Raw genomic sequence first — 24986 nt, 5'->3', positions numbered from 1 at the left:
TTGAAGATGGACCGAGTGAACCAGAAGCCACTTGGGCTTTGAAGCAACGTTCAGAGAATGTTGCATCAAACTGTGCTTTTGTGTGTATGTTTTCCCATGTCATATTCATACAGACTCTTTTTGATAATCTTTTGAGAAGACATTCAGGAACAAACATAAATCCCTATCTAAATGCATCTGCAGACAAGCGCAGAGCTGTAGAAGCAATATGCCGAAAGAGCCCCGAGCGCACAATGTCGTCTTCGTGCAGTTTGTCGCTCGTTCACTCGAAGACTATGGAGGTCTTGAGTTGGGATCTGGTCCAAAAGATTTGCAGTAAAGGTTAAGATGAGCTTGCCTGACAATAAATGATCAAAAGATCAAAAGAAACAGAGAGACCTCCATTAACTTTAGCAGGAAAAGAAGTGATATTAACTGTATTTAGTCCTCCTTGGATTTTTTTAATCAGCTTTTAGTTTATCGTCCCTCAGCCAGCACTCTCTGGTACTTTGGCTGTGCATCCTAAGACTACCTGACCCAGGAAGATAAAGTCCATCAACAATGGCTCTGCTTCCATTAAATGTTTCTATTGCAACCACCAACACAGATGTAGCACACAAAGTTTTCATATCACAGACCAATATCAAATATCTAATATTTCCTTGTCCTCCAAAGGTGAATGGGAAGGAGTTGTCCAGCCATGAGGAGACTGTGGATGCCTTTCGCGTTGCCAAGGACCCCGTCGTGGTGCAGGTCATCCGGCGGACCCCCAGCGGTCGCCCCCATGGCCCCCCTCAGGAAATCCATGTGGTGGATGTGTGCACTCAGACAGACATCACCTTTGAACACATCATGGCGCTGGCAAAGCTCCGGCCTTCAACCCCTCCTGTGCCTGACGTCTGTCCCTTCCTGCTCTCCGACAGGTGCGTACAATAGGACATGCTTTCGGTTTTCGTTTCATTTGACGTCTACGTCAACCACGGCGTCTCAACTTTTGGCATCCCAAAGATTCTGAGATCCACCTTCCAAAAACAAATGAGGGAAACACAAAGTATCATGACAAAAAAACAAGAAAAAAATCAACTGCGCTGTTAATTTCTGTCATGCCACTGTCAGCTGTAATCACCAAAATAAATTACCCTCACCCATCACTGCCTCCCATTACGAATCCATATTTAATGTATTCAGGGTCATATTTCCTCACCACAGGCTTCGGAGGCTTTTTCTCTCGCATCACTTCATCGTTTTGAAAAACATTGGCATCCAAGGGAACGTTAAGCGAGCGAAACCCTTCAGAGTCCAGCTGACGATGCGATTTGCGATACATCCGTAATGTCTAAACGTAACTGGTCAGTGAAATGATGAAGTTTAGTTTAACATATTTTATTCATTTGATTTCTTGAGCCCATTTAGAGCACAACAACCACTAGCTTTGTACCAACTAGATGGCGAGACTGAAATACACGCGACTCGTGATCGTGATTCAAAACAGGAACTCTAGTTTGAAGGAGATCATTGATTTGGTACAATTTAACATATTATTATTTAACTCAATATGATTACAAATTATTTCTGTTCAGTGCCTCAAGAGTTTGTTGTTGTGTCCTTGTTGTGACTTTGGCTGGGACTTGAGGTAATTAAGAAAGGGGGGGAGGGGGTGTTGAGCTATGGAGCAGACATATCAGTGTTTGGAGGATTAGCATTACAAGTATGCAAGACGTTTGTAAAATATAAATGAATTGTCTAACCAGCTGTATAGTCTGACAAATATAGATTTGTTTGATGAATGAGCCTCTCGATGTCCTTCACGTTTCCTCCAATAGGACATACTAGAAAAAGAGAAATAAGGGGCTAAATGTTCCCACTTAAACAATAATACAGAATGTGTGTGTGCAGTGTCCTTGCCTTTTTCAATGTTTGGCTTAGCGTTCATTTAAATGTATCACTAAGTATGATCAAGTTTAGAATATCATAAGGAATTCACTAAAACGTGGTCAGCCTGACGTGACTTTAATATTCAGTTTGACTTCCCCAGTCAATGGCACACGCAGTTTAACTGTCCTCCAACTTTCACCCTCTCAGCAAGATAAGATAAGATCATCCGTTATTAGTCCCGCAGGGTGGAGATTGCAGGATTACAAGTTTAAGTTGATGATCGTGCACAGAAACACAACTCGGCTGTATCATTAATTATGTCTGTGTGAGTGTATCTGTCGACAAATATAGAAGAGATGAAAGGACATACGTGGGTTATTTTGTGTACAAAGTGACTCAAAGCAACTTTGTGTATCACGAGAAGTCTAATCACATCTCATCTGGATGCTGGGAAGTACAATACCTCAAAGACATGTTTTTTATGGTTTATGGGGGCGTAAAATATGCACAAAAATGATCTTGAGAGTTTTAAGTATCAGCTGGAGGTTTTCCTGGAGAACAACAAAAGGAACAGGGTTCATTATTTCCTCTTCTGGCATTTTGGTTGATATTCTGTTCATCTCAAAGGAGGAGTAAACTGAGAACAAGAAAAGTTTAGCATAAAGGAATATCTGGGTTTCACCTCTTGGGGATGGAAACATGAGACAATGCAGGAGCTTCAGAGCAGGGAAGTGGAGATCATCTCGACAATCATAAACATCTTGAATTCTCCAAGTGTCTGTTGCCATTTTGTTATTGTCGACTTGGTTTGATTATTGCTTGGCTAGATGATCATTCTAAAAAAAAAAACACATCATAAAGAATGTGTTATTCTCCGTGTTACACGCTAGACTTGAAATACTGTACACATGACCTAATCCAAATCATTGCCACGCCTATATATCTCACACAGTATCACCGTTCAATCCCCCAGGGGGTCTTCTTGCCATAATTGGAGCTGCTTGGCGTCCCCATTTTGACTCATTGAGGGTTTACAAGGTGATTAAAGCAAATTGGCTAATAAAAGGCGAGGCAACACGTGCGTCGTGTGCTCGCAGGCTACTCGCAGCCCCAGGCCCGGCCCAAATGTAATCAATGTGTCCTATAAAACTCACATTTTCCTCTCCTCAACTGAGATCAGGTGCACAATCCAATATACGGCAGATTTTATTGACGTGACAAATGTTTGTCGCTCCTATTTTTTGAGGCGCGATTGTAAATTCGTAATTGTGTTCTTTGCGCCTTCTGCCAAATGCTGGTTATATGTGTAATATCGAAGCATCAAAGTATAAAGCAATCTGACATTTACCGGTCCGGTTTTGTGACTGGAAGATTGTTTGAGACCGCTCTGCGGCGCCGGGTAATGTGAGAGTCAGACGGCCCCTGAACACATCACTCAACACGTTCAACCGAGTGTTTCTCTGAAGTTTTTGTCCACTGTGATTATCTTGTGTGGCGCTTCAGCTGCTCATCATGTTAGGCACTCACAATGCTGTTTTGTTCAGTGACTCAGGAGAGCATAATAGAATTACTCTGTACAATGTGGGGGGTTTTGTCTGCCAAGAGTAGGAAGCAAATGATGTGCATATGCTGTTATTAACAAGGGGCTGTATTTTTATCGCACACACTCCAGCGGCAATGAAAGCCCTTGACAAATCCTTTATTCTTCCGATTCCAGCAAAGACAAAAGGCGAAGGAATCCTGTCACTTAGAGGTATTGAATGCATTTGAAAGTAACCGCCCAACTCACCTCCTTTTTCTGCCTCACTCCTTGTCTCTCCCTCTCACCCGACAGCTGTCATTCTCTTCATACAATGGACCAGGAATACTATGAAGGGACGGGCTACCTTTCTCCTGTTCCAGCTGACGGAGAGAGGACAGAGGAGTTTGAGTACGAGGTAGGAATCACACTTGACGCCACTGGTTACTGATTCTCTAGCTTCTATTGTCAGTTCATTTCAACGTATCGCTAATATCTATTGGTACATACGTTGGCAGATAAGTAACATGACGCCGCAGTACAGAGATGCCAAAGATTTAAAGAGAAGTAGTGTTGCCATCCACCTGGAAGCACTGAGAAGTTCATGCTGAGCACATACACCATAAATGAAACCGCCTACTGGCCCGTAGTGGCGTAAAGGCTCGTGATTTAGGGTGACAAATTGAGTCGTGGCCCATGCATATTGTTATTGTTATGGATATTGGACTCAAAAGTCCAGTATCAGGAGGGCTTTACTGCGAACAAACAAGTTCAGTGATAAATTGCAGAGATTTAACACAGAGTTGCACCCATGTGTACGAAAGCAAACACACATCTGACCCCTTCAGTGCACGGACACACACTCCCTTAACACTCCACATTTAATGATGCTTAGCAGTTGGTGGAAGGTCCCAAACACTAATTGACTCCACAGGCAGATCCCAGGGGGACAGTCGTAGCAGACGATGAGCCACATTGCAGGCAGCTCGAAGAAGCCCTGGCTCCCGTTGGAAATGATGAGACGCCTCCACGTATTCGCTTTTTGTCGACGGGGCGAAAAGGGAAAATTGAAAAGCTTCGAGCAGACGCCGTTACCTGAGACGCACTAATTGTTTTCACAACTCTGGAAGAAAAAGCTAGTAGCTGTGACTGTGAGCTTGATCAGATCCAATTAAAGTGAAGTGTGTGTGTGTTAGGTGCTTGTAAGAAAGAAAGAAAGAAAGAAACACATTTCTTTGCTTCTGTATCTTTATCGGAGTGTCGGTAACAGAAGCAGTAGGGGAGGTGATGTTTCTGAGGCTGTTGATCTCTGACACATACAGATGGATACATACTGATGAACAGATTCAGAAGTGTGACTGGAAGAGATAAACCGACTTTGTCTCCGCTCTCCGCTCTCGTCCAATATTCTTTATTTCCGAGTCATTGAGGTGCGAGCGGATCGCGAGCGGGGGCTGCGACCGGTCTGATGTATGACGATCGCTCACCCCTCGCCTCGTCATATTTGCTTCATTTGAATTTTTCTGCATGCTTCCACCCGCTGAGCTTAAGCTTAAGCTGTTCCTTCACATCCTAAAGAGATGTGTGCACCCGCTTGCATCCCGGTGTCAAATCGGAACAAATATAATATATTAAAGCCTCCCTTTATGCCTCATTGCTATTAACAAATCCTATTATTTTGTGTATGCTTTGTGGCCTGCACCGTTCTTTTATTTCATGCTCCGCGAGTTTGATATCAAGCTAATGCGGCCCTACTTACTGTATGTCAACTGAAAACGCTGCGAGGGGAATGTAAGGTGGAAGCTGAAAAGCCACTTTCAGAGTCGACCTGATCCCTCACTCCCCGCTGACGGAGACGAATAGAGAATAAAAGAAAGACATTTCTTTGAATTACCTTTTGTTGAGATGAAAACGCACAGCGGGTAAGAGCAGTTTGCCATCACATCACAGAGAAACTGTCTAAATCCAGTTCACCTTTCTGAGACAGCGGGACACGGATGTTTCTGTTTCGGTCACTCAACGTGTCAGAGTCGTGGAGTACAGTGGTGGGCACATGCCAGAAATACACATTCATAGTATACTGTACCTTAAAAAACAGTTTGTGCTTTTTCATTTTCCTGTATTTAATTGATTAGCCGCCACACGATGCACCACGTTCTGCTGGTTTTGATCCAATCTCATGACTTTAGCCAGTGCAGGCCGCTGTTTTTTTTTGCTAAACAGGTTTGATAAACCCTCTGCGAGCCACCTGTAGAGCACCAAAACGCAGTCGGACAAAGTTAGCAACTAGATGGTGGAAGAGTGGAGCATTTAGCAGTTAAAGAGGCAGATATGTGCGGCCCCTTACCGAGGGTGTTCTACGGCAAGTCATTACATTGTAACTGGAGTGCAAGATTAGCAAAACCCAGTTAGCGCGGCGAGAGTCGTGTATTCACACAGTAACATAAATGAGTTAACTAGGTTTTTTACAAGCGCACGTGATCATGAAAGGCTGCAGATGGAGAAGAGTATTGCTGTCCTTTCTGTGGCGCTGGATGAAAGGAGGCACGGGAGTAATTAAATCCATCCAAATCTCGTTTAGCTGGAATGACAACGGAAACATCTGTAAAGGTAAATGTCCACAGTTGAACATTTGACTACCTCTGAAAGTCAGAGGTGTTCTTTTTAAGTCTGTCTGAAGAGTCTTGTACTGATAATAAGGCATTGATTTAAACTATGTGCAGGGTTAGTGAGTCGAGAAATCACATTAGTGACTGGTTTTACATTGACAAAAGTTACCTCAATTCATGTAAATCATTCTCCAATTTCCTCCTGTATGCTGATTTTTTTTTTAAATTTTCCCCTCGCAACCTTTATTTCATTACTGTTTATATTCAATCGGGACTGACTGTCCGATTCCGACATTTTCCAAGTGCACTGACTCTCCCTCTATTTCAAAAAACCTCTTTAAAATACAGCCTGCTTCACCTAACAAGCTATGCAAGGAGGATTGGAGTGGAAATTTAAAGTATCTCCGTTAATTTAATTCTTCACTCTGCAGGAAAGGCGATGGAGAATTTCTCTGCCACCCCAAAAAAAAAAACTGAACAAACCATACACTCTGTCCTTTCTGAGGGTTGGCTTATTTGTATTAATAAAAAATAACAAAAAAAAACAACACAGGCCATGCCTGATAGCTAGAATTTCACACAGAAACATCACACATTTCCTACAAACCCTTGATGTGTACGCGGCCACAACACCACGTTAGTAACCATTCCTTTGATTAGTTTCGGTGAGTTCTGAGGAAGCAAAGTACTCCAAGCTCAGATATAGTCTCCCCTCTCCTCCTGCCAGTGGTAGCCATCCATGCATTTATGACTGCTTTTTCAATTACTGGTAATCAAAGGCGGGATTATTATGACAGCATCCAATGTGCTTTGATGGTGGGCGGCAATCTTCTTCTAATCACGCCATCGCGGCCCTTAATTTACTGCCAGCCCTCGTCCCCGTGCCACGCCGCAATCTCCTGCCTGAGAGGCGGAGAGAGAGCTCGTCTGGAAAATGGAGGAGCAAAATCAAAAAAGGCGAGAGGAGAGATGGAGATTGGTGAATGCACTTTTGGACGGATCAGGAGACAACATCCTTTCACCGAGGCAGTCGAGTGCGAGTGGGTGTTTTGTCTGCACAATATTGTCTTTAAAACGGGAAAGCAAAGGAACATCTGGTGAAGAAAAAAAGGGTAAAACATGGCTGCTGCACATATAGTTAAACAAGCATGGCGGGTTGATGTTTCATCCAACATGCAGTAATTGTCGCAATCTATCTTCTCTGATCATTTAGCCACAGGTCGACTGCACTATATCAAGCCATTAATTAGTCAGAAGTAACTTTAGGCTTGTTCCACAGAGCCACAGAGAGATGATGTACTACCTGCACACACCTCTGCTATGCCTCAGTCTTAGCAATTAATTTGTGTGGTTTATTTTTAGACAGTTGTCTCCGAGACATTGCGAGGGATTTTAATATTTCTCACGGTTATCCCGCAACTTCTCACACTATATTAGCATGCGAGATGTGCACTGTCTCCGTAGCTCCCATTACCTCCATGACTGCTTCGTTGCATCAGATGTGGCGCCTTAATAATATCTCTACCAACAAAAATGGCGGGAGCTCATTAGTGAGATTTTTTATGGAGCTAATGAGATTTTTTTGTTTTGTTTTTCAGCTCACTTCGTTGAGGTAGTCGGTACAAAAACTTCTCACCGTTTCCTACGCTGTATCCTTGCATATCAGCCGGGATTTGAAGTCGTCGTCGCCGCTTCCGAGTCAGTCAATTAAAGATGTGCGCTCCCCGTCAGGTGGAGGCGGTCGGGAAAGATAAAACGACAAAGCTCTTTAGCACCGCGTCTGTGTGAATGTGTGCTCTGCTGTAAACAACTTCGGTGTAAGCATAGGGATTGCACAGGGATGGAGACATTACTTTTTAGTGTATGAGTGTGTATGGTAGTGTGTGTGTGTGTGTGTAGCCCAGCAGCTCCCTGGTCCAAACACACCTCGATGATCTGTCAATGTGTGAGAAAAGCAAAGGCAGAGAAGTGTAGAATGAAAGTAGTGACGAGGGAGCAGGAGGAACTGGGTATTGAGCCTAAATATGTTTGTGTGTGAGAGAGAGAGAGAGGAAGTAGGGGGGTTATAAACAGCTTTGGAGGGGTAGCCAGAGGCAGCAGGTGGCGACTCTCTGGCAGCGGTATTGGCCTTTTTCTCCATCTTCTCCCTCATCCTATCCGCGGTCAGACTTCACCCCCCTCTCCCCTTGAACCATTCCCAAAGCCCTGCCACATCTGACACGTGTAACCAGCCAACCCACACTTGTCAAAGAGGAAATTAATCTCTCTGTTTCTGTGTGAGGCCGCTCGGAGCACCACCAGAACCCTCGCCGCCGCCGCCTCCATCCTCCTCTCCGCTCAACTACCTCCCCTCCTGCTGCCGAGCGTTAGTGCGTTTCTGCTCTAATGGCGACTTTGGGAGGCGAGGCCATTTCACACTTGATTCCCTCCAACACCCTTGATGTGTTTCAGCATTTAGAAATGGGGCACGGGCTGCTGCTGTTTGGCTGCACCTCTGTTGTGGGAAACAAAAGCGGTGTATGTACATTAACTGTCTTGCGAGCTTGGGGGAAAATTGGAAGTTGTGTTTGGTTCCATCTTCACAACGTAGTTTGGATATTAGAGGAGCGGGAGCTGTGCCGCTCACTCAAGTTCCAGTAATCTCACTTTCTGTTATGAACTTAAATGAAGAATCCATGTCGACGGCAGGGTACTTTGCTGCGTTTCAAGAGGCTCGTGGGAAATTTTACGACCACTGATTTGTAAGTCAATAGTTTGTTGATATCTACCCGGGGGAAGATGAGGAATACTTTAGTGCGGCAGCAAATATGTATATTCCGTAGGATTAGCATAATTATAGTTTATTTATAGTCTAATATTCAACAACTTGGCAAAGGCTTGAAAGAAAAACACTTGAGGTCCTCTGGCATTTATCAAAGCCCCCACCGATCAAACTCTCTGAGCTGAGAATGTCTTTCATGATCAAACACTTTCACACTCAAAAACCTCAGACGGGAGTTGGCAATCCAGACTCAATGAGCGTCTCAAAAACAAGTCAGATTTTGCGTGGAAACTTGAGGAACGTAGTTATTTGATCATCCCTGGAGCAGAAACGTAGTCTTTGTGTGGCCATTGTTGTACATCAAGTGTATAGAATATATCTGAAGTCTCAGATTATTTTCAGTTTCTTCATTAAAGGTTACAGAAGTCTGCTGTGTCAGCGAAACCGTTTCACCACAATGTTGGTTCAGTGGCTGTTCTGGAGCTTTCAGTCGTGTCACTCGATCTTCCACGGCAGATGGATATTAGTCAGTAGTCATGGAATTTTATTTTATTTATTGTCTGAGCACTCAAAGGATTGCTCTTCCACATTGGCTTGAAATGTTCAGGAAAATGAAAATTTTATAACAACTGGACAAACTCCATCGCCGAAGAAAGATCATGTGATGTGATCCAAAACTCCTGAGCAGCTACTCAATGGACCTTGTAGTTGCCTTTGCCTCAGGGTCAGTCGGTGCAGCTCTTGTTCAGACTGAAATGTCTCGACAACTATGAGATGAATTGCCACGAAATTTGGCATTTCAACTAATAAACTCCCCATCAGCTTCAGCTGTCAACTTCATACCTGGTCAACAGCAGCACGTCAGCGTCACGATAACTGTGTATCAGACAATTCTAATTTAGCTCAAAGCGACGCTGTGCCTGGCCTGCACATCTGTCGACTCTTCTTGCCGTTACATGTTCTGTGTTTTCCCCTCTTATCTACACAGGAAGTGGAATTGTGTCGACTCAACAGCCAAGAGAAGTTAGGGCTAACTCTGTGCTACAGAACAGATGAAGAGGAGGATGTCGCCATCTATGTCAGTGAGGTGAGTAACGTCCCCTTCCAGATGGGAGACTCAAATGACTTGCATCTCCACGTTGGTTTGGCATGAGAAAGCATTAACCTTTCATACTCAAGTGTGCCATTTAAGAACTCTCTCAACACAGAATCACCTCGGTTTTATCTTTCTCTGCTGTGCTTTGCTCCTGGAGATACTGTGGAAAAAACATGCAACATAAATGTATCCATCTCCTTCTAGCTATATGTTTTTGCCAACCACCACAGTTGGGATTGCCAGCTGAATGAAATGAAATATGAATACTCGCATGGGGGGCAAAAGGTGTATGCATATTCTACAGACTTCTCCAGATTTCAGTTCTTTGAAGTCTCACATTTACATATCACACTGTTGTAGAAACCGACAGTTATTATGGTGAGATAAGAGTGCCCCAGTATGCCTAAACAACATGAGAAAGCTGCATTTCCAAGACTAAATCATCTGTGACATCTAATATCCATCTTCAAATGTATGATTTACTTAAGCCCTCATACGAGCAAAGCAGTTTTTTCTTTTAATTGGGTATAGCAATTAAAATGCTACCATTTCATCAAGCACAAATTACATTATTGGACCGTTTTGCAATGTTCTAACTGCAGGACGACACTGTCGGTTACAAATAAGAAGTGACTGCCATGACGGATAAAAAAAAAAAACACCTCCAGGTCTTGTTGTTGTTGTGATATGCATGTTAGCAAAATTCACTCTTGCATCCACTAATCTTCCACTTGTTGGAAGCATAAAAAAAAAAACACTGTATTCCTTTCTGCTCAACTTTTTCTCCCAATTCGTTTGAAGTTGAGTCGGACCCTGCAAGGTGTGCGCTCTGAGAGCCGAGCAGAATATAAATCACTGTGCTCCGTGGCTGCTGGCAGCATCCTTAAGCATTCGTTCTGCAAAAAAAAAAATTAGGGCTGTTAGAAGGGGTGTGTGCTGCATTTAGATGAGGTGGCTGAATGTCACTGTATACAGGATGTGTTAGAGACGGTATTACTCTGATCTTGCATAAGTAGAGAGAACACATCAATATGGAGTGAAGAACAATGCAAGGTCATTTTACAATAAGCTTAATTTACCAACTTTGTTCCGCTTGAAGAATGGCCTCATTGTCTTTTACTTTGTTAGTAAAGTTTATCTCCCTTTGTTTCCATCGTGCCTCACAGCACGATGGTTAAATAATTCAGAAGAACAAGCGCTGGAAAGGTACATATCCTTAGGTTCATCCATTTTCTATACCTGTTTAATTCGATTCAGGGGCACAGGGAGCTGCAGTCCATCCCAGCATGTGCAGGGCAGTAAGGGCACCGGTCTACTGCAGGGCCAACGGACAAAAGCATTCACACTGATGGGAAAATTCACAATTTTCTTTTCATCCTCGCCATCTTATTTTTGTTTTCTTCCCTAAACTAAACAGAAAGGACCAAGGCTGAGAGTCAAACCCAAGCCCATCTTGCAAAACTGTAACCACGGTCGTGTCGTCACTCGCAATGATATCTTCAACAATAGATTCCTTAATGTATCCACGTTTCAGTTCCCAGTTTGTCGTAGATCTCTCAGGGTTTGGTCTCTCTCCCCCGTAACTGCAGAAATATTACATTTAGTATCCTCTGGTCCCTCCATTCCTGTCTAGTGGCTTTCCTCCCAGTTTAATGAGTGTCCCTCTGTGTAGGGGTGGACTATCATGAAGATGGAGTACCGCGGCACCTCACCATCCCCAGAAATCCCGCCCGTTAGGATAGACTGAAACGAATGGCCCTAGACGCCGATTGATTGGCCGATGAAAGAATGTCCTGCCCTCTTGTCCACAGGCATTAGTTACAGGAGAAGCATGTGCATCATGTATTGAGGCGCAGATCCAGGCTGTAAACGCTGTATGCAGAGGCGTGTGCTGTATACATCTGACAGAATATTACGACTACGCCGGACACAATTGAGGTTTTAAGGGATAAAAAGGTGATGCTCAGAGTTAATGGCTTTGAAAACGGACCAGGAGGCTGCAGGAAAGCCATTTGACAACAAGATCCTCCCATGTTGCCATACTTATTGTTTGCTGGTCACATTGTTAATAACAGTCTAGACACGTCTCGCTGGGTGATGTCTACATAGTGAGTTGAAACGTTTCCTTTTCCAGGCACCTCTTGATTCTCTTTAATGAAGGTTGAAAGTGTATATTTTGTTTCCTCTACCTTCACAGATCAGTCCAAACAGCATCGCTGCCAGAGATGGACGCATCCGAGAGGGAGATCGCATTTTACAGGTACAGCAGGCCACTTTTCTTCAGTGCCCCCCCCCCCCCCCCCCCGCTTCCTCTCCTTCACCGAGTTCTCATTAGATTCAATATAAAAACCTGCTTTTATTTTGTCACACTCAAACACCGTCTCCCAGCACGAGTGCCCATTCATTTTTAATGGCGGCGCATTAAAAGGGGGAACTCTCCCCCGCTGTGACTGTTAGAGGGGGAGAACTGCCCCCCTGGCTGTTTTAGTTACCGACTCAGCACCGACGGGGGTTTTTAAGAGTTCTGGTTCAGGATGTCGCTGCGCTGCAGCTCACTGCCTCCTGTGGGATAGCTGAGAGGCTATGACTGTTATTAGCCCCTAGCTTCATCTTCAGGCATGAGATTCAGAGGAATTCTGCTCCCAACCAGGAGCAGCAGTTGTCAGGGCCCACGGTTGTATAGTGTTGCCTCTGTGTGTAAGGTTAGTAATGATTGTTTTTGTTCAAACAAGTAATGGCCTCTTATTGTAATGGCAATTGCACCCTTATTAAATTGTTATGACAAACAGTTGCCCATTTAACCATTCTGCAGACTGAGCAACACTGACATTTACTCGGAGCAGTGCGTTTAGCCACCTGAAGAACAGAAGTCTAACAGTACCTATTTTAAGCTATGTTTTGGTCTCCACCATCCTGAGGGAAATATAAGGCTATTTAGCTTGCCATATGCTAACTATGTTGGAGACCTAGCAATGAACTCTTTCCTACCTTCCCAGATTTATCACAGCATTTTCAGCAAACACAGTTCCCTGCTGCCGCTGGAAAAGGAATGATGAGAGTGGAGAAAACCCAAAACAATCAGTAGCGCTAAAGGGAACAGCAGAGTTGGGTGATGAGTGTCTGGAGACACCATCCTTCAGAGTACACATAATTTGATCCATTGCTAATATGAAGACTATCGATCGGTGTTGCTTTAGCTGCAGATTAGCAATTGAAAGTGCTGTTCTGGGATGGGTCATTTTATCAACACAAATAGGCAATGAACTATTCTAACATAAACAAAGATCTATAAATTGAGAAACACAGTAGTATGCCATGAAGATTATGTATTTTAATCAATACAATAGAACATTGTCAGAGGGGAAACTGGATGTGTAGGTGATTATTTGATGCGTGCGGCAGATGCATAAGCACGGTTTAATTCTAAATGTCTACAGGTGTCTACTATGTGTTGTGTGACTGATTTGAGCCAGAGGAGGGAGAGAGAGTGTGAGTGTGTGTGAGCGCGAGCGTGTGTGTGCGGCAGACCAGTACTCTGGTACTATTATCCACCAGTGACAGGGCCATTAATCTGCCTGCAAAAAGATGGACGCCCCCTGTCAGTGGGCAGTTAATTGTACGGCGAGATGCATGTGCGCTGCCGGATACTTTGGTGAACACAACAGCTCCGTCGGCCCTCGGCCACTGGCCCATTCATAATCACTGCTGGGTCCTGCTTCATATTAGAGAGCATCACAGAGTGTTTACAATTTCCCCTGGAAAAAAAAGGCACTCTGGTGCAGTGCCATTTTTATTGTGGTACTTTGTTTTTCTTTGGGGCTTTTGTATAGGAGATACTTCATTCTGCCTCAGTGTGTGGGTGTGAATATATATGTGTCCGTGTTCAAATATTTTAATTTGTGTGTAATATGTTTGCTTGCTTGTGTCCAACTTAATAGGGAGTGTGCTAATCATGTTTGTATGTCATCCTCAGATTAATGGCCAAGATGTACAAGACAGAGAGGAAGCAATGGCTGCACTCTCCAATGACAATAGTAGGAACATCATACTGCTGGTTGCCAGACCCGAGATGCAGGTTAGAAATTACTACGCTCACATACTATATCTTTCACCCACTGACTAAAGCTATGAGTCTAGTATGGGTAAAGAAAGGACGACATTCACAGAGTACAGCCCTGGAGGTTTGTCATTTACATTATACTTGCTGAAAGCAAACCATAGCAATCTTGGGTAGTCAACCCTCCCCTTCACCACAACCACTCCAAGTGGAAGCCACCACTGAGACACCTCATCATGTTTTATTTTTATGTAGCGCCACTGTAATTGACTTCCAACGGTAAGCCATAAAAGCTAATGGCATGCTAATGTGGAGTGAGTTCAGGCCCAAGGCCGATGGCGAATAAGTGAAGGGACTCTGCCGCAGTGCAGATGAGCTAGGAGCAGGAGTAGACTCTTTGTAATTAAATGTGTCCCTCAGTAGTAAATCTGATGTCTTCAGATATGGATCCCATTTGGCTCACATCGAGCAGACAAACAGATGATGGATGGTCTGGAGCAATTGGGTCAAAGGTGGCACTCTTATGTCCATTAAATTCTATTGGCTTGATTTTAAGATCAGAATGTATGTTTTAAAGATGAGGGGTGGCGTTTTCTTGGTGAGGACATAGGGAGCAGCGTATCATATTGATGCTTGCTGTGCCTTATTTTAATACCATGCCTTCTGTTATTTGTTTTATTTTATCATCTCAGAAAATTTGGAAATCTCATTTGGAAAACCGAACTAAAGTATTTGTTTTAAATATATCTCTCTCTCGCTCTCTCCCTCCATTAGCTGGAAGAGGCCTGGCTGGATGATGAGCACAGCGAGTTCCTGGAGCAGCTGAAGATGGAAATGTTAGAGGAACAACAGCGAGAGGAGATAGAATTGGCTGCCCTACAGGAGGAGCAGGAGAACGAACAGGTCAGACAGCAGCAAAACATGCTTTGCGTAACTGGATTACAGAGACAATAGCAAAGCTTTGTAATCTGGGTTGAAGAAACACTGGAGAGACCTTAGGTTTTGTATTTTATCTGAAGAGCCCCTGTAAATTAATGAGTCAGAAAGCAATGGATGTAAGGTAACCCAACCAGTGTGTTGTGAATACCACGCCATCGTTGCTTTGACTGTGATATTCACAGTCAAAGCAAATCTTAAAATGAGTACAGAGTTAGCTGGTGGCATTGATGGAGTCTAACTCTTCATTTACTTTCTTGGACCAGTGAAAGCAAGCTTTACCCTTTTGAATTGATTACTACAGAGGCTCCATGGCCCAAAAATGGTATTCGGGACAGCCCTAAAAATAATGATTATGAATATTTATGTAAGGGGACTGTTGAACCATTTCAATTCCAAACATTAGCAATCAAAGCTTTATATTCAGTTTTTTTTTGAGAGAATAGCATCCTACGAAAATCCATATCCATGGAACTTCAAAAGATGAGACAATCCCTAAAGTGAAAGAGCTGTATAACAGAGTTACGCACAACAGCATTACGTAATCCTTCAAGAGAATACACAATAGGGTTGCACTCCAGCTGAACAGAAGAAAACACCAGAGTACCATTCAAAGTTCATTAACATTATATAACATCAGTGAATGCATTTAATCACCTAATACAAATTTGCAAGCATACTTACATGAGTTGAAATAATCAAAACAGTCTTGCGTACAGATAACAAGTTTCCAGTAAGTACCAAGGGTCAAAATGATAATAAAAGTATCCTTGAGGCCTCCAGGTAGCTCAAAAGATAGCTACTTATTGAGCTATCTGGTAAGCTGACGAGGTAGCTCAATAGGTAGCAAACCATGTAGCTCAATAGGTAGCCAACTATGTAGCCTACCCTGAAGCGCAATAGGTAGCCTACCGTGTAGCTCAATAGGTAGCCTACCGTGTAGCTCAATAGGTAGCCTACCGTGTAGCTCAATAGGTAGGCTACCCTGTACCGCAGTAGGTAGCCGCCCAGGTAGATCACCGGGTCACGCGGGTGCCCCTTTTAACAATGTTCAGTCCTTACCAGAAGCCCTTTGCAGCATACAGTTCCCTTTCTATCCCCTTTTCCATTCTCTGTTCAGTCTACATGATAAAGGCAAAAAGACAAAAATATATATATATATATATTATGTGAATCCTTAAAGATAGAAATTATAATTATTAAAATGCTGCATGTGTTGAAAGTGCCATATGTTAAAAAAAGGATGGTCTTCATTATTTTCAGAGAGCAGAAGATGACAAGCCCACCTGCTCCACACTCCCCCATCATAAGGATAGCGTACTGAGTATAAAAGACCGAATGGAGAGCTCAGAACATAATGTCCTGGCACACATCCAGAGACGTTTGTCCCAGTGCCTGAGAGACAATCGGGACACACACTGTATCACCGGCTCCAGGCGAGTGGAGGACAAAGACGATGAGGACGATGAAGAGACGGAGGGTGATCGTTTCCAGCAGCTCCTGGAGCTGAAGTGTCAGATACGTAACAGCGGCGAGTACGACCTGTTCTACAGCCGCCGCAGCACCATCGAGTGCAGCATTGGCGAGCAGGGCGGCGTCCAGCATGAGCTGCGTATGCTCAACGAGGAGCTGCGCAGTATTGAACTCGAATGTCAGAACATCATGCAGGCCCATAACCTTCGTAAAGGCCAGCAGTCTCCCTCCACGGGCAACACTGCACCCTCAACCAAAAACCAAAGCCTCCATCGAAGTGGTAAGCTGGTTGACATTAATGGGAGGCTGGAGAAATCTGACAAGGACAGCTCCAGTGCCTATAACACAGCCGAAAGTTCACGAAGCACCCCTCTGGCAATGGACCGCTCCCCAGAGCACTCACTCCAGAGAATGGTCAGCCTTACCAACCAGAGGAACCTGTGCAGTGGCCTTGCCAGTGGCCCTTCTCTTAGCCCGAGCCCCATCCCAGCATACCGTGCTCCAGTCACCGGGTTAAGAAGCAGCCCTGACCACAGCAATCCTGAGTCGAACCACACAACTCAGGCTGAGGAGGAAAGCAAGGGAGAATTAAAGCCACTCGCCTCCCATATTCCTTACTTCTCTCCATCCCACAGTTCCCAGCAAAGGCAGGTCAACATCCCAGCACATGCCCGCCACTACCAGAGCTACATGCAGCTGATCCAGCAGCGCTCCGCTGTGGAGTATGCTCAGAGCCAGCTCAGCCTGGTCAGTGTCTGCAAAGAGCCTCAGAGGCCCATTAATGAGCCCAAGATGGAGTGGAAGGTCAAGATACGCAGCGACGGCACACGCTACATCACCAAGAGGCCTGTGAGGGACAAGATCCTGAGGGAGCGAGCCCTAAAGATTAAAGAAGAGCGCAGTGGGGGAATGACCACGGATGATGATGCGATGAGTGAAATGAAGATGGGGAGATACTGGAGTAAAGAGGAAAGGAAGCAGCACCTGGTCAGAGCGAAAGAACAGAGGAAAAGGCGAGAGTTCATGCAGCAGAGTCGGCTGGAAAGCTTGAAGGAGAACCCTCAGAGCAGCAGTGAGGGGCGCAAGGAAGTCAGCATTATAGAGCTCAGTCAGAAGAAGATGATGAAGAAACGCAACAAGAAGATCCTGGACAACTGGATGACCATCCAGGAGCTGATGACTCATGGTACTAAGGCTCCTGAGGGAGCCAAGGTGCACAACGCCTTCCTATCAGTCACTACTGTATAAAACACACACATTCTACCCCATGCGGTATAATATACTTGCCTCGTTCAATGTGGCGTTTTTATGGAGGACAATAGGAATATTTTTCACACTTTGTAACCCAAAAAGCATTTTGTAAAGATTTTATCAGTGGCGTCATTGCATTTTCTTCATGTTTTTCAGTATGGTTTTTCACTTCACTCTGCCGGAAAAACAGCATTTTTCTATGAAATGACGACGATATAATTATTTTATTACTTCGCTCTGAACATTTTTATCTTTTCAATTCTATTTTCATATTTATGTTGTAACCATATACTCAAATGGTTGTATGAGCATATTAGGAAAAGCAGTTTCTTTTATGTATTATGTACACTTGCCAATTGCAACACAAAATGAATCAGTGGGTTCTCCTGCCTTTCACTCACTTTTTAATGCTCCTTACTTTGCAGATCTACTTATCCTTTAAGCTGAAATCCATAACGCTCAATGTTGTCGCGAGGAAGTTAATATAATGTGCTTAGACATGGACTAAAAGTCCACTTTTCACAAAGTATGAAAAACAGTTTACCATACGGATAACAGAACATTATAATAGATTTTGCTTAAACAGTTAAATAATTAAGTAATTTAAAATAAGGCAAAAAGGGACAAATGTCGTACATTCCGAATCATAGTACTGTATAAGTTGTTTATGGTAAAAGATTGACCACAATATTTGTTAAATCCTGAAAATGTAAGGAATTGGAAATTCATCCCCGAAAGAGGAATAACTCAGTGTTTCACCGTACTGCCATGTCTCTTTTAGGGGAAAGTTTTGAGTTTTTAGATTACTGAACATTTTTAATGTGAGCAAAAGTTTCTAGTAAAAAAAAAAAAAATGTATCAGCAATTTATAAAAGCATCTGTTAAAAATTCAATACCTCATGTTACACTGTAAACTCTTCTACTGTTTCTGTAATTTGGGAATTTGAGTATTTTGTATTCAATTTTATTTTGCCTTTTTTTTCTACATATTCAACAGATGGACCTGTTCATATCTTTTACATACCAGTATTTTTACAACATCAACACACACCTTCACTCTGCATAGCCTTAACAGTAAACATGTTTGTGTAGCAAACTGATTTCATACAAACAAACTGTCTCTGGATATTTCTGTGCAACAGAGAGCTTATTATTCAGCCTTATTCATGCATTGTATAATTTGAGCTTTTAAGCAGCTGGAAAATATCATAAATATCATATAGTTGTCACTGAATTATGTTTGCAGTTACATTAAACATTGTGTTGGGATGATTGCCACTGAGCAGGACTCAGAAACACATCATATACGATCATTGAAAAACTAAACTGGTGAAATGAATGGGTTGAGTTATCAACAGACTTTATAGTCCCGTTACATGTACAGTACACTCATTCTAAATGACCCATTTTTAACTAAAATATTGTACATTTTAAATTTTAAACCGATCCCTGTATTTGTTTCGAGTCAATGTCAATGGTCTAATTTCGAGTAATGCGTAGTTGGCACATTTGTAGCCGGGTAAAATGTGTGATAATGGTGATCTTTGCAAAAGAAATGATAATAAATTATTGTTTTTTGGTAAAACATCGCTCAGGATCATGTTTTTTTTTTATTTATTCAGACATTTGGGGAGAAGCAGAATCTGTTGAACTTTGCAGGAAAGAATTCAACCGGTGAATGATGAACCTTGACCCTGAACTACATGATACTGCACATGTACTGAGGTTCCAGCACATACAATTTGTAATGAAATTAAGTATTTTTTCTTAGTTATCTCTCAAACTTGTTCGTAAGTTGACCTGTGACGCAGGCTGGTGTGAACGGTGTGAAAGTGAGCAACGGCAACAATCTGTGCTGTTCTTCTGAGAGACAATGGATAAAGAAGAGAAGTGGAGGCCGTTAGGAAAAAGTGAACCGTGCAAATACCAGAAACAAAACTACATAAAATCACCGGTGTAAAGACCAGTCTGGTGAAACGGAACAAAATGACTTGTTCACTGAACACTCGTTCACCACATATCTCCTGAAGAGTGACTTTTTTCCTCCCTTCTCAGAGTATGTTAAGTGATTAAACAGAAGGAGATTTCAATTAAAATCACCTTCCACTTGGATGGCTTTGTGTTCATTAAAATGTACCAACCACTTAATCATTGCTATGGCCTTGTCATATGCGGGGGAGAGCTTCAGTATTATCTGAAGTTGTCAGTGTGCTAAAGCTGAAATTGGAGTGTCACGGATACTGCCTGAAGACTCTTCTGTGCTTCTGTGTTTCCATTTCACTGAAAACTTGGCTCCTTTATACTTGACCAGTTTCTTAAAAATAGAACAATTCTTCCTCCTAATATTATTATACACTTATATTTTTTGAGAAGAAAGTGTTCTTAGTTACCCAAAAGCATCGGGTCTTGTGTTTTTGTAGCCAAGCATTTATTTGCACTCTATAAGTAATATTTTCATATTTTCAAACTGGCCTTTGAAGGACTTCATCCAACTCATTACAAGACAAAAAAAGGCCATTGTTCAGACTGTGTGCAACTATAAAAGCACTGTCTACCAAGACTCATCTTCATTTACATACAATACCATCTTATAATGCCAAGGAATCACATGGAGTGTAATTCTGAGGTTGTACTATGTGTCAATGCCTTCCATTTCCATTAAAGTCTGTGGCACTTAAAAGCATCTCCAATTATACAGCGACCAAACATTAACATCCGAGCTGGTGTTGAAAAGTACACTCCTGACGTCCCCGAGCCCATTTGCTGTCCCCTCATTTATTTGTTCTCTCCGTCTGTATAGACAGAGACCATTTAAATGCCAACGAAAAGCCACAGAAGAAAAAAGCGGTACGAGTGGTAGCGACTAACGCCTGAACTAGCCAGAGTTCTCCCTAACTAATTAAGTTCATCCCTGAGCCCCTGAAAGACCCAGTCACGTGTAATTAAAATCGAGCCTGTGACAGCCATGGCATTTGTCAGAGCTACCCAGCAGTTCAAATACCAGTACTGACAAAAATGTCAAACCGATAGCAGTGGCTCATCTCCTCTTCAGCGCTCCACACTAACACAAGCACAGCCATTGCCTCGGTTATACATTTTTACTGATAACCTTTAGGATTCCCTGAACAGCAAAAACTACAAATTCTCTCCCATTATTCATCCGTGGGAGGTCCATCTTTGTTGACATATGGATCCACTTGACACGTGATGGTGCAAACTACTTCATAGTTCCTTCTCTCCCTCCTAATCTCAGAGGCTTGCAACAAACTGGTAATTGCCTCGGATGATGAGTCTCTCGATCGAATTGATGGCCGTCGTGATCTTTGATATCGTAACTTCTGTGTTGTGATAATTGGCCCTTTCGCGCCAGATGTAGCGGCGTATACGCGGGTGATATGGACAGACTGCTACTACTGAGCCAGCTGTTGTGAATATATATGCCTTAATCAAGCAGACGACAATAACGAGTGCGTTGATGGAGAATTATGGGGCATAGAATCACTTAACACCTCCTCCCAAAGTCACCATGCGTCATCCTTCAGGGAATGCCTGGACAGAATTCCACAGCTATCCATCGAAAAGGTGAGCTATTTCAGTCTGGACTAAAGTAGGGAACCGACCAACTAACCAACACACCGACTGCCGTTTATAAAGCCAATGCTACTTCTCCGGCTGCAAAAATTACAATTTTAAAAACGTGTCTGCGGGAGAGACCTTTGGATTTAAATGTTAAACACATTAAAAATGCACAGTGGTGACATTTTTGCTCAGATATTCTTTCTTTACATGTACTATGAACTTTGGATATTCTAGACTGCAGAAAAGTGGAAACTGATGGCATGTTGATCACTTCAGACTCCGTTTAAAAACTTTCACCAATAATTGGTAGTACAGAAGACTGAACTTTGTGTTATGCCAAAACAAACAAGTGTGTTTCACATTCAGTTCGCACTTCATTTTCAGCATCACAACACTGTGCAGAAAACCTGATTTATAGCCAAGTGTTTACAGTCAGTGAGTATAATACGAACGTTATGCAGGTTAATAGTTTAAAAGTCTAATCTTCTGTTGTCTCACTGTTCGCTTCATCACAACTCTGTGTACAAACTCTATGTTTGTGTCATTATTGGCAGAGATTTTTTATTGTCTGAACCATTGGGACCTTTTTTTTCCTTTACACCCTGCTTTATGCATCATTTGTTGTTTCATTTTCACCTCAACCAAATGCATTCGGGGACCTATTCAGCAAAAAGCTGTGAATATTTCAGAGTATAATTAGAGCTCTAATTACAATTCATTTTTTATAAAATGGGTAAACCAAACTGCAATACTACCGCAACGGTTTCAAGCGTGTACTTACCATTTGGATCGCAATTATAATATATATGATATTCCCAAAATCATATTGCATTACTGTTGGCCTTGAACAGAGATAGCCTTGTGTATTATTTGAGATATAGCAAATTTTAAGAGCTGCCAAACACCCAGTTGGATACATTTCAGCTCAGAATATTAGTCAAGTTATACAAGAGGTTTACTGCAGTGTATTCATGCTAAACCAAAACTACTTCACTATCTCATGTTCAGTCGTTTAAATACTGCTAGGGTTTAACTTAGGATTAATCCAAGTCCTCAGGTCTTCGACAAAGTTTATTTCTACAGTTGCTTCTCACTCAGCCCTGTACACACTTATCTATAACAGTTATTCAATACTATGTAGTCAAAATCAAATCCACCAAAATGTTGTAAAGATTCTGCAGGAATTACGCCTCCCGTAACTAAACCGACTCTCCCCCTGGTGTTTTTACTAACCTCCAAAAAAGGTGGAAATGATTGACGGGTGGAGTCAACCATGCAAACATGTCGGATACAAATGTAACACTTGCCCCTTTTCACATTCATTGTCTATGAATTCTATTAACATTCCCATAAAGTTTCTATTTTCCTTATTCATGAGCTGTGGATCAGAGTCCGTATCCAATAGAAAATTACAAATGTGAGTATGAGATTGCCCCGCTGAACTGGAGAATTAATAAATAATGCCTGGCAGTCGGTGCATCGACTGTTTCACTTTTATTACACAATGTAAACACTGACCCCCCCCCCCTCCGCCTTCTTCAGCATCAGCACAGTTTCTTAAAAGGAGTGCTCTTTCATTAGTCACGGTAAACTCATCAGCTCCCATGTCATATCCATGTGTATTACACTATGCCGTCCTGTCATGAAGGAATTAACTGGACCTATCTTCACATTGATTTAATTGGCTCATAGTGTGCTTCCTAATGAAATTGTAGCTCGTAGAGTGTGAAGTAAACTCATATCTGCACTCCGGCTATTTTAAAAGTTGATGCAGTGCAGCGTCAAACGGCAGGATATTTTGCTTGTTCAGTTGCATTATGGGTAGCAGATCATCTGCACTGTGAGTAATGAGAATCTTGCCAACAGGCCTTGCTGATCAGAGCTCAGCTCTTCACCGCTTCCAGGCTTTGCCACAGGCGAGTGAAGCTGGGTAAGTTACACACAGTAGCTCTGCAGAGAGCGCACCAGTAAATAATGACCTCACTATGTGTAGCTACTGCTTCTTTTGGATCGTCTACATGTCGCAACTAAAAGTAGAGTTGTGTTGACTGACTTTGCACATGCACAGCTCCCTAAATGACAGTAAATATTTGTTTAAAGAGTTAAACCTCAATGTCTCCAAATTACATAATGCGACAGTCACAAACTGCAGACAGCAGCTTAAAACAAAGGTTTGGGTAATTTTATCGTCAAATTTACAGTGGGTGATATGCTCTTCTCTACTAGCCCTTTCAGGATAAATATTTCTTTGAAATGATGCAGCTGTAAGGTCCAACTCAAATGATAGCACAATGTGAAAATTCTCTCAGCAAAAGGTTGACTTTGATAAAGTGAAGCAGCACAAAGTTAAAGAGGGTTTAGTACAGAGCAAATTCAGGCAAGGTCTCCAAAATTTGCATTGGGGCACATCTGTGACATTTAAATTTTCTCATGTACCAAACCATATATTTCACTTGTATATTACTAATGGTGTTTAATACATCCACATAGAGCAGTTTTGGGCTTTCTTTCTTAAAACAAGTTTTGATTTACAGTTTTATATAACCATCACAAAAAAAACAAATACTTAACTTCGAAAACAAGGGAACAGACTGGTACGGGAAACAAACACTAGACAACTACGGCTTTAAGGCATTCCAACATGCAGGTAGACAAAGATGACAATCCTGTAACTGGCATGGGAAAGAAAAAGACTAAATACACAGGGGAAGGGCAGGCAAGGAGTCACAGGTGGAAACAATTAGGGCGGGGCTTTGCAATCACACAGGGGGAAGGCACACGAGGAGGGAGGAGTCTGGAACGAGAACAGGTGAAGGGAATAAACAATCAGGAAACACACAGAATACAGAGGGTGTTACACTATGTAATGTATAGATGTTGAGATGCTAACGGCCGCATCTCATCTTGTGCTTTCTTTGGAGAAAGACTGGGAAAACACATCAAAGCTAAGAAGTGCCTTTCCTCAATTAGCCACCAAACTTCTGCAACTCAAAACTTCTTCATTATTATATGCACCTTTCTCCTCCATTGTAAAGTGCATTTACTATTTCCTCGTGTTGTCCTAAATGACACGCCGGTGTCAGCTCCTGTAGATGATTATCTGCATTGCCTTTGAAGTGAGCTGAACACGGTGTGCTGCTGTCCGAACGGAGCTGATGAACAACAGACAGACCGAGTGAATGCAAAAGGGAGGCTGATGCACTTGACTGCACGACAGTGAGTCTTTACACAGTGACTGACCTTGAGGCTGCAGTGCTCCATTATACTTTATTACATTCGGTTACAGAAGTCTGTGCAGGCTTAACGATTCATGGCTACTGATTTCATAGAGCATTTCATAGTGCTTTGCAGACCATTTGACAGTGCTGAGTTTTAAAATGAAAAAAAAAAAAGTCCACAACGTCGAAGCGGCTGCAGCCACTGAGGATAACTGCTTTTGTTTCAAATGGTATTTGGTGTAAAGAAGTCAAGTTAAGATGGGACAATGGCCCACAAAAATACTGACAATTAGTCAAAATCACAGAGCACAACAAGCTAAAACTACATCCGTGCCCCCTCTTGGCCCTGTCTTTACTTTCTCCTCTCCATAAGTGGAAAGAGGTTTCTAATATTAAGATAGCCCCTTGGTACATTTAAGAGAAGGTCACATTTTGAAAGAATGCGGCGCAACGCATACATCACAGATGCTATTAGTTTTAATATCAACACCTGCAGTCTCACTAACGGTGCAGATTCCAGAAGTGGAGCAGGAGAATGCTCAGTGGGAGCAAAACACACCGCAAAATGTGCCGATGCTCCCAATGGCGAATAGGCTATACATCATTGTCACCTCGCTGCTCTTTTTTTGGAAT

General features: G+C 42.6%; 2 protein-coding genes across 2 annotated transcripts in view; one reads left to right on the top strand and one right to left on the bottom strand.

Moving 5' to 3' along the window:
- The window catches only part of LOC137803811 (PDZ domain-containing RING finger protein 4-like), a 46705-nt gene extending 27576 nt beyond the window's left edge, over positions 1-19129 (top strand). The window contains exons 2-8 of the mRNA XM_068602567.1: positions 655-902; positions 3689-3791; positions 9732-9830; positions 12037-12099; positions 13813-13914; positions 14671-14799; positions 16096-19129. Of these exons, the coding sequence (XP_068458668.1) occupies positions 655-902; positions 3689-3791; positions 9732-9830; positions 12037-12099; positions 13813-13914; positions 14671-14799; positions 16096-17553 (2202 nt within the window). The 3' untranslated portion in view covers positions 17554-19129. The remainder of the gene's footprint in view (positions 1-654; positions 903-3688; positions 3792-9731; positions 9831-12036; positions 12100-13812; positions 13915-14670; positions 14800-16095) is intronic.
- Positions 19130-23840: 4711 nt separating this feature from the next.
- Positions 23841-24986, bottom strand: part of LOC137803812 (glucoside xylosyltransferase 1-like) — a 35953-nt gene continuing 34807 nt past the window's right edge. Inside the window, exon 8 of the mRNA XM_068602571.1 lies at positions 23841-23929. Coding sequence (XP_068458672.1) covers positions 23876-23929 — 54 coding nt within the window. The 3' untranslated portion in view covers positions 23841-23875. The remainder of the gene's footprint in view (positions 23930-24986) is intronic.

Source organism: Clinocottus analis, unplaced genomic scaffold (genome assembly GCF_023055335.1).
Source record: "Clinocottus analis isolate CAN_PGR_092001 unplaced genomic scaffold, fCliAna1.0.p SCAF_6, whole genome shotgun sequence".
Taxonomy (NCBI): domain Eukaryota; kingdom Metazoa; phylum Chordata; class Actinopteri; order Perciformes; family Cottidae; genus Clinocottus; species Clinocottus analis.
This window is presented reverse-complemented; position numbering and strand designations above follow the sequence as displayed.